This window comes from Etheostoma cragini, chromosome 15, assembly GCF_013103735.1.
Source record: "Etheostoma cragini isolate CJK2018 chromosome 15, CSU_Ecrag_1.0, whole genome shotgun sequence".
Lineage (NCBI taxonomy): Eukaryota > Metazoa > Chordata > Actinopteri > Perciformes > Percidae > Etheostoma > Etheostoma cragini.
Genome location: NC_048421.1, coordinates 17639254 through 17649871, shown reverse-complemented (window position 1 = coordinate 17649871; position 10618 = coordinate 17639254). Strand labels below are relative to the sequence as shown.

General features: G+C 40.9%; 1 protein-coding gene across 1 annotated transcript in view; it reads right to left on the bottom strand.

Annotated features, from left to right (window-relative positions):
• Positions 1-503: 503 nt before the first annotated feature.
• The window catches only part of LOC117957550 (serine/threonine-protein kinase SBK1-like), a 14094-nt gene continuing 3979 nt past the window's right edge, over positions 504-10618 (bottom strand). Inside the window, exons 2-4 of the mRNA XM_034893359.1 lie at positions 5000-5228; positions 2227-2429; positions 504-1493 (exon numbers count right to left, since the gene is read on the bottom strand). Coding sequence (XP_034749250.1) covers positions 684-1493; positions 2227-2429; positions 5000-5171 — 1185 coding nt within the window. The 5' untranslated portion in view covers positions 5172-5228 and the 3' untranslated portion in view covers positions 504-683. The remainder of the gene's footprint in view (positions 1494-2226; positions 2430-4999; positions 5229-10618) is intronic.

Here is a 10618-nt window from a genome sequence, read left to right as displayed (position 1 = left end):
GTGAGTCAGAAACTATTTTGGGTTTAGTGTGATTGAACTAATGCTGCTAGCCATTTGCATTCATATTCAGTTGAGCAGTTGGGACCTTATCTGATTTTACTGTTCTCTATGTTCACTCTTTCTGATCGATGATGTGATTTTACTCCTTCTCTTAAGCACTTTGGACCCTGCTGGTTATGTAAAGTGTTATGTCAATACATTTTGATTGATTTTGATTGATTGGAAACGTCTTGCTATCAACCGTGCGTGTGTGCCGCACTTGTGCATAACGCTTAGCCTACTGTTCTGATTGAGTATTAGCCTAACAATAAATTATGTAATGCCGGCTTTCGTAACTCAGTGCCTAGCCTCTTACTGGCATCACTGCACGTCACTGAATAGTACCATCGACAAATCATTTTATAGAAAGCCGATAACATCTCTTTCTTCACACATTATTTTTCCAGTCACTGGATTTTTCCAAACATTTGAACATATTGTTAGTGGATCATGATTTTTTTTTTCTTTCTTCACCCTTTAGCTTATATCTCTTCACAGGTCTTCCAAGTATAAATCACAAACAGGAGGCTTGTGATCGTCTCCCTGCTCATTTCGTCAGAGCTCGTCTTCATCAGAAATGAGTAAATCCGCAGGGAAACTAAGCACGCCCCCCCAAGCAGCCTGAAACGCAGCGTCAGCCGTCTCTACACGCAGATCTCAATAGGCGTTGCCACCAGGATGCGTCCTCTTTCGTTGTTTTCCCTGTTGACGCGCTCGTAGCTGCCGGTGGATGATGGTGAGCTGTTCGTTGACATGGAGGAGTAGTGGGTGTCCATCATGACGCTCCCCTTCGCCACCACACAAGCAGGCGATAAGCTCTGCTGCTTCAGTCTGTCCACTAATACGTCCTCTTCAGATGAAGACGAGCAGATGTCCAGAGGAGGCGCACTGCTCGCCAAGCTGCTGCTGTTCCCGTTCTCGGTGTCCAACATCCAGCACTGGTTAAAGTAGCTGAAGACTTCTTTGACGGAGCAGCGGCGCTCTTGCTCGATGGAGAGGAGCCTGCGAAACATTCGTAGGCCCTCGTCAGTGAAGCGGCGCCACTGGGACGGCACCGTGCCCGTCCGGCGTCGCTGCCAGCGCACAAACTCCTCATAGAAGGTGTCGTTCGGCATGGCCTTCTCCCAGGGGAAGTTTCCTGTAAGCATACAGAAGAGCAGCACGCCAAACGCCCACACGTCCGTGCTGTAGTCCACGCAAAAGCCCTCCTGTCGCGTGGTGTCGCACAGCTCAGGCGCCGTGTACGGGATCGTGCCGCTCACCCGCTTCACTGGAGAGCCGGCGCGCCGTGTCATGCCAAAGTCTGAGAGCTTGACCTTCCGGCACTCTTTGTCAAAAATGAGGATGTTCTCGGGTTTGATGTCTCTGTGGACCAGCTTCTTACAGTGCAGGTAGTCCAGGGCGATGGCCACCTGGTGGACGCAGCGCTTGGCCAATGCCTCAGGGAGTCCCACCTGAACAGAGAAGAAGAACAATGAGGTCACATACTGGATACAACACCACCGTCATCAGTTCAGGAATAACTCCAACAGCGCTAAATGTTTACCACTCAGTCACATTAGATACAAGAGACGGCGACAAAAGGGCAGGCTGCCATTCATTTTCAATGGGAGTCGCTGTTTGCCAGCAAGGCAGGACCAAGGAGGAAATTGTATGCAAATCCTGAGCGATGCAACAAGGCAACGCCCATTGGAGTGAAGGCAGCGTGAAGGCAGCGTGAGGGCAGCGTTGCATGTACGTTGTGTGCTTGACTTGAAGAAAATTATTGAAGATGGCAGATACGCTTCAGGACATCGTATTTCTGTATATCTCTAATATGTTTGGGATTTTATCTTATATATCATGAAATCATGAAAAATCATAGGATTATGTCATAAAGTAATACAAAATTTGAAGTAAAGTATGTCATAAAAATCATAAAAAAATCTAAGTATAGTATGTCATAAAGTCATATACAATTCATAGTTTAGTTGGTCATAAAAAATCATAACTGGTCATAATATAGTGGGTCATAAAAAAATTGTAAAAAGTCATGTATAGTACGTCATAAAGTCTTAAAAATCACAGTATAGTGTGCAATTAAAATCCTAAAAAGTCATAGATTATTATGTCATAAAACTATTGCTGGATTACTTTGACACAACATGATATGATCAAGAATACTTCAAAACATCCTTTTTCTCTCACCTGTGGAGGGATGATGTCGAACAGATCCCCTGCCAGAGCGTACTCCTGAGCAAAGATGTAGTACTCGTCTGTTTCAAAGGCAATGCCGTACATGTTGATGATGAAGGGGCAGGGCGACAGGTAGAGGGAGATGCTGTACTCTCTCAGGAAGCTCTTCAGCTTGGTGGTCTTCTTCCTCAGAAACTTCAGTGCCATTTTTGTGCCTGAAAAAAAAGAAAAAAAAAGAAGAGAGAGAAGTGTTACATAACTCCATTAATCTCATTCCTCACTTCTTCTTGTTCGTGTTGGGGATTTATTTTGCGGCTGCCAAATGTGTGCCTGCACTTAATTAAAATGATCAAAATTAGATGAATAATTAAAATCTCCAAAGCTACCAAATTAAACCCTGCTGTTTAAATCCTCTGCCGGACCAGTTATGCTCCCACAGAGTGACCAGGATGTTATGTTATGCTAAGTCTCCAAATCCTTCACTGCAGTAAAAGTACTAATACCACACTGTGAAAATACTTCACTAGAAGAAAAAGTCTTGCATTAAAAACATTATTTAAAAGTATGTATCAGCAAAATGTATTTAAAAGTTAAAAGTAAAAGTACTTATTTGCAGTAAAATGATCTGGCCTGTGTTTCCATATTACATATGATGGATTAATATGACTGTAATGCTGCTCACTGAATGTGAATGCTTTTCAATGCTGTAGATGTTTACGGTTGTGACCTTTGTGACGATGCATTTTTCCGCTGATCCAAAAGGCTTTTTAAAGATTTTATTTAGCTTAAGAAGTAGGAGAATTTTCTCAAAACACATAAAGGAACACTTCATCCTTGAGTTCATCACAAACATTGAACACCAACACATCTGGAGATACGTGGTTTTTACTGGACAGGAAGGAGATGAAACAGTGTCATCTGAAAAGCAATTAATGCTGTCGGACAAATGGAGTGCAGTATAAAGTACAATATTCACCTGTGAGATGTATTAAAGTAGGGCAATAAAGTTTTACTAAATGGAAATACTGCAGTAAAGTACAAGTAACTGGAATTTGTACTTGAGTAAAGTACTTAGTTACAGTCCACCACTGCTTTCGTAGCTGCATATGAGATTAGAACGCCAAAGACGAGGAGCCTTTTTCACTATGATATTGTTAAAGGATGCAGAAAAACACCTTCACTCGTGTGGAGGGATCACAGGAAGGTAAATTGTGAGGTTCAAAGGTTCAGCTCACCTCAGCAGACACTTCATCGCAACAAGAGGAGCAGCGAGGGGGGAGCTAATCTGAAATCCCTCAGACAACATAAACCTGGAGCGCTGCCATGTCTGCCTCTCTCTGCACCAACAGTCATCGTGTCAGCGAAGATGAGAGGGGACACTTCTCCAATACCACCGGATCAGCTCGGCAAAGTGCTTTGTTCAGTTTTACAGTGTGCATACACTTTAGAAAAGGTCAAGGGGAGGGAGAAGGCAGCTCTGTTTGTTCTTAATGCCACAATGCAAGAGGAGTTTCCTGTGTTAATGGGACATTCTGAAGATAAATAAATTACATTCAAAGTTTAACTGAAAATCAAATAGTGGACTGGATTTTTTTGGGCAGACACTGAATATAAAAAAATGACTCCATCAAAAACCCCATCTAAGTGTGACTGCTTTACATTTCAGTTCATTTCCACACAATTATGATTCAAGTTCTCTATGTCGCCTTTGTCCCATTCGTTCTCCTATTCCCACAGGCTATTCAGAGCAGCGTCCGACGAACAAAGATCCCTGGTTCTCTGATGGTTCTGAGAAGATATCGGTAATAAAGCAGCAGATATAATATCTGAAATATATGTCAACACAGGCTGGAAAAGGTCAGAATTGCTCCTGGTGGCAAAATACAGCCACTCTGAAAAAGGCTTTGAGCTCCTATTTAAAAGAGACTATTAAAAAGCTTGGAGCAGACGGTCATGTTTGGCTTTTACTGTGAAAGGGTTGAACAGATTTTCTATTAGTTAGGAAGTTAATTTAGTCTGACAAACATCTGTACCAAAGGTTCTGCATATCCTGTCCATTACCTCAAAATTCATTTTCAAAAGTAAACACTTCAGAGACGAATACAAGTGCTTTACCTGAGCGAGGGGGTAAGTGAAAAGTGAAATACGTTTGATTCTTTCAAATCAGTGTTCATTTGCTTCACAAATTAGCGCTACAAAAGAAAAAATGTATTCCATGTCTGGACAAATTCATTTCTGCAGGTAAAATCTAGATGTGATGAATTCAGACTGGAAATTCAAATGTCTCCTGCTTCGTCCAAAAGAAAGATGGACTCTATAATCTTGGAGATTTTGGTTTCCTTTTGGAGTAAAGAATCAAACACCAGCTGAAGATGAGCTCTATGCCTTTTCCTGACATATCACAGTTTAGTCAATTTATTCCTTACACATTTTGCTCTTCAATTTTTGGTTTTGGAAAGGCAAAGAATAGACACTTTATTACACATCCATGGATTTAGGTCTCTTTACGTAGTGCTGATTATAACAGAAGATATTTCCCTTTTGACAGAGAAAATCCAGCAATTCTGGCCACTTGAACACCAGAGAATTTGTGAAAAATCTATGATGTGTTATGACTTTTTTTACTTGGTGTAAAGTTGCTCTTTAAATGCCAAGCATTGCTTTAACATGTAAGGAAATCCAAAGCTTGATGAAAACACTTTGTTGTAACTGACGTTTCGATCTGTGAACATGGGAAACATCCAACATTTGCAGTTAGTATCAGCTTAATCACAAGGCAACTTACCACGGATTTTGTGGATGACCAAGTCCACTTTGCCATACGTGCCCTTCCCCAGCTCACAGACAACTTCATAGTATTTGTTGATGTCCAGTTTTTCCAGGTTCTGTGCAGCAATCAGCTGGAGTTCCTCCAGGATGTCGATGGAGGCGCGGGAGCCGTGGGGCGAGGAGTTCATTGTTGTGGAGGGACGGGCCGGAGCCGGGGGTCTGGTCTGGTCTGGCGACGGATGTTCCTGTGGGACAGGAGGGGCAGGAAAGGGAAAAAAAGGTTCACTATGTGACCAGTGTCCACCCATGTTGACGCCCACTGTAAACAGGGCACAGCTTCTATACTGTATGTACACATGTATGAACGGAATGCTTTGTGTTGAAGCCAAATTAACTGTTATGAAACCTTTGAAATGCAACTTTGTGTTCATTAGAAAGTTCTTTTTTTTAAAGATCACAAGGAGAGCGAACACTAGTAAAGACTGAAAAGTAAAAAAACAAAACTGTTTGGGTAGTTTGGTGTTTCTTTCTACCAGTGGTGAAATAAGTACTCCCCTCTTTTACGTGAGTATACGCAGATATACCCCAGTCTAATGATATTGTGTTAAGTAAAAACTCAAAATGTTACTTATGTAAAAGTACAAAAGTACTAGCATCACTTATTTTTTTAAAAGGACTAAAAGTAAAAGCATGTATTATACTGAATTATGCAGGCTAATTTCTGACTAATGTGTATTACATTATTGAATATAATGATTGATGCATCAAAGCTATAATACATAGTTTCTGTGTGAATGTATCTGAATTAATGACGCAGTTGCTAGTAGCTCAAGTAGGATACAGAGGATTAAAAAAAACATGATGGAGTCTTAAGGTAATCATCTTCACTCGATTTACTGTGCGTTAAATTCATTTAGCAATGGCTTGAATGTAACAGACGTTTATTAATATCAAAAAGCTTTAAAGTGCAAGCATCACTTTAGTGTTATGTGCTATTTTTTTATTGTATATACACATGCTGTTTGTGAGTTTCCTCCCCCACATGATCAATAACGTTCTATCTTTATTGATTCTACACTGTAATTCATTTGTTGAATATATTTTGTATACATAATGTGCAGTACTTGAGTAAAAGGTTATTTTTATGTAAATGTAATTAGAAAATAAAGTAAATAAAGCAAACTAAATCTGAGTGTAGTACAGCTGATGAATGATCCTCCTGCATTAACGGATGTCTAAATCTGATCCGACGTGTTTCTACTCTGTCTCGCCTGCGGGCTTTCGATCTCAGCAAATCTGTCTCACCTTCCTCCTCCTGCTGCTGCCACAAGAAGCCAAGCAACACTCGTCTGCTGTATCGCAAGCTCTCTGAATGACTGGGACACTTCGCAGCACTGACAGCGCAGCATTTCCATCTCTCATTAACGGGGATGAGAAAGTGTTGAAGGAGACGGGTTGCTAGCCACATCCTGTGCATCGAGTCCATCTGTGTTGCTGTCTGTGTGAGTGTGCATGACGGCCCCACGAGTGTACAAAACTCACGTAAAAAAATTAAAATAAAAATAAAATACAGTGTGCTTTACTGGAAAAAAACGCACTGACAGTCAAACTGTGTTGTTCCCTGGTGAAATTAGTATTCTTTAATAAAAGAAATATTATAATGTACAAAGGAGAAATACTTGGTTACTATGAAAGTCCTGCATTCAAAACGTTACTTAAGTAAATGTACAAAAGTCTAAAGATCGAAATACACTTTGTACTAAAAGTAGTACTTATTAGCACTCATTATGCAGAATGGTTCATTTAATATCAACATATGTTATATTATTGTATCATAATTATATGATTAATTTGCAGCTAGTAAAGGTGGAACAAATTTTTATTATTTTATATTCAGCTAGGTAGCTTAATATAATAGTACATATTATAATATATTATATTCTGTAATAATTATCTAAATCTGTAATGTAACCAAAGTTTTTAAATAGATTTATTGGCATAAAAGGTACATTATTTGCCTCTGAGATGTCAAGTAGAAGAATAAAGTAACAGAAAATGATAGAATGGAAAGTAAAAGTACCTCAAATCTGTACCTAAGCGTGGTACTTCTTTTTTTCCTCCACCATAGAAGCTAAGTTTTCATCTTGGTTTGTCTGTTTGTCTTCAACAGGATCATGGAAACTAGTGGCCTGCAACGTTTTGTTTAAATGGTCTGAGCACAACACACCCTCCTTGTAGCGTCCGTGTTGTTTCCATATTAACTTAAAGCTCCTTAAAACACACCAAAATAAGAAGATTGACTTTTCCAATTTGGGAAATGGGACGATCCACGGAGCATGTGAATGCACCTCTGGCCTTAGCAGATGTCTCTATGTACATTTGCACTGTAAACATATACACTGCTCGTTCCTTTGGTTGTATTGCTGGCGAAGCGGGTCAACGAGTGCTTGCGGTTACCACGGTAACCACATGTGCCACCATAACAACCAGGACTGAAATCTTAAGGATTACAAGAACACTGCTTGAATCTTCCTTATGAATTATGCTCGCACTAAAAATACAGAAATGACAAATAAAACATTTTCAAAAGCTTAAATCACAACAGAACAGATTGCAGTGACAGAGGAGTGTGAAAATGTCTCCGGATACAAACAGTATGCGCTGAGCATAAAAGAATCGGTAGATAAAATGAGGAGTCAGCCGAACCCAAAGGAGCCAAGTGGCTGTCCATCACCGGTCCACTCAGCATCCGTCTGACAAGGTCAATAAAACAAACACACAGTGGAAGAAGCAGCTAGAGTGTGTTTGGAGCTGCAAACAGAAAACTACAGAAAACTACTGTACCTGAACCCCAAAACAATGTATTCATTTCTGGTTGTGTGATCGATTTAAATTCAAGCTCTTTTCTGAGAAACTCTTGTTTTGTTCAGTTCATCTGCTTCACCGTTGCAGTGTTAAAGAGGCCTCATCATCAGCATGATAAATGAAAATGGTTTTGTGTCCAAATGCATGAGTTGCTTCAAAAAGCCTGGCCTCAACAATAACAGGTCCAGGAGGAGGCCCACTGTTTGCTAGTACTTAGAGAAAATGAAGGAACAGACTGGTTTAAAATGATTTTGACACAGATTGTGTGTCCCCACGCATTCCAGTTGTACAAACGGTACAAACAAGGCCCTTAGCTTAGAAAATCTGCTGATAAAAGAGACTTGTTTTACACCAGAGTGGATTCATATCACAACAGTGTCTATGCTTTGATGAGGTGGAAGAATTGGTGTATCAATTAAAAACAAAGGGCAATGGAAACAGACTTAGTGAATCAATGATGACTTTAAAGGAGTGAATCAGTAAAGAGCCTTAAAACATTAGACCTGTGTGCAGCGATGAGGAGACCGTAATCTTCCAGAAATATCCAAACAAATATTACTGGGACCATTACAGATGAAGCACTTGGGGTTTTTGACCTTGTCTTATCTTTACTGCTTTTTTTATTACTTAAAAATCAACACAGATCAATGAAACTATTTAATCTAACTCTGACTATATATACACTACTTTCCACACTGTTTATATCTGACCCATGGTCGCCATGTTCATATCATACCTTTTTCATACCTATTATTATTCTGTATCTCTTACCTCATTATTCCCATTATAGTATGTGTACCTGCACCATATATTACGACTGCTGCACGTTTATACTGAATCTATCTTAACCTCTTCTTAAAGGTCCCATGACACGGTGCTCTGTGGATGCTTTTATGTAGACCTCAGTGGTCCCCTAATACTGTATCTGAAGTCTCTTTCCTAAATTCTGCCTTTGTGCAGAATTACAGCCACTAGAGCCAGTCCCACAATGAGCTTTCCTTAGTATGTGCCATTTCTGAGTCTGTAGATTTGAGGAGGAAAGGGGGGGCAAGGTGGAGGCTGCGGTCAAATTATGAGGAATTGAGTGTCAGCGTCAGGTCTGATAGGCCAAATAGTCAAAACACTGCTAACCGCTATTGGCCAACAACACGGTTGCATCAACGGATCTGCATCAGAGCATCAGCCGGTCAACTCCCCTCGCTGCTAAATGGCTACACTCAAACAGGGGCCCCTACTTAAAGCTGCTTTAGTTTGCTCCTAACTGCTCCTAACTACACTGAAACACCGCGCTGGTGGAAGGTCTGGCAATGCAAGACTAGAACAACCTTGACATGTATGCCTGCAGCACCCAGTTTTATGCTCTATTTCTTTATCTCAACCGTATAACCTCCTGAACATAAGCGTACACTTGTATGTGCCATCCCCCCCGCCGTCATATCAAAGAGCCTGCAGATGAAAGAAGTCCCAACCAGCAGTAATTAGGAGCATCTTCTGTTCACGGCCGGTCCCAGAAGCCCCGGCGCTCTTTTTGAGGGTAACGGTGCGACGGCGGCTCCCCACAGGGCCTCAAGGAGAGCCAAGCCCTGCTTTACTCCCAGATGAAGGGGGAAGAGGGAAGGGGGGGGGGGGGGGGGGGGGGGGGGGGGGGGGGGGGGGTTAGTGAAATGCTCTTCTGTAATCAAAGCTGGAACTCAATCTGCTTTGCGTCATAGCTGCTTTTCTCTCATCTGTACCTCCCGGCTAATGTTACCTGCCTATTGACAGGTAACACCTGATGGAGGAAACAGGCTGCCGGCATAGCACACAGATGAAAAGCTCCCAGTTTTAAAGACCTTCAATTCTTCCTCGTAGACTAAAGGCTTCCTGTGGATCGTCAAAACAGCTGCCCCTCTTAAACGATTTTTCTATTGTAAAACATCCTGCTTATTATGTAACTTGCACACAATTAAACAAAATATATAAAAGGGATCACTACGAAGATTATTCATTTGTATATGTTTACATTAAAATAAAGATATTTATATTTATTAATCTGAATCTGCAAAAGTCAAATATATCTAGAAGACTTTAAAAGAACAATATTGCCCTGAGAGTCAGTGGAAGGTGGCAGAAAATGAGTACCTCAAACACCAAACACAATATGAACGCAACACTCTCACTCTCTCTCTCTCTCTCTCTCTCTCTCTCTCTCTCTCTCTCTCTCTCTCTCTCTCTCTCTCTCTCTCTCTCTCTCTCTCTCTCTCTCTCTCTCTCTCTCTCTCTCTCTCTCTCTCTCTCTCTCTCTCTCTCTCTCTCTCTCTCTCTCTCTCTCTCTCTCTCTCTCTCTCTCTCTCCCCCCCCACTGGAGAGGTGTTCTCTTCACGGAGGAACCCTGACCCTAACACCAGATACTAACTGTTTTTTTTACTCTGAATGTCCCATTGACAGGGTTCTTATATTCTTTTAACTCTGCTTTAGCCATTCTTGTACATACATTTACCTTGTGTTGAATATATGTGGACATATGGACAAATACGTAAACAATGCTTGTACAACTCAAACGTAAATAGAGGGAGAGAAAGCATAGATACATAGTTACACAATAGGCAAGAAATGACATGCGTGACTTACTCTGGTCTAATTTTCTAGTCACAGAAAATGAACATAATTATAAGGTCAGCATATTTCTTTCTTTTTTTCCCCGACAGAAGCTTGTAAGTAAGTAAGTAAGTAAGCTTTATTTATATAGCACCTTTCACAGACAAAGAGGGTCACAAAGTGCTTTACAGTA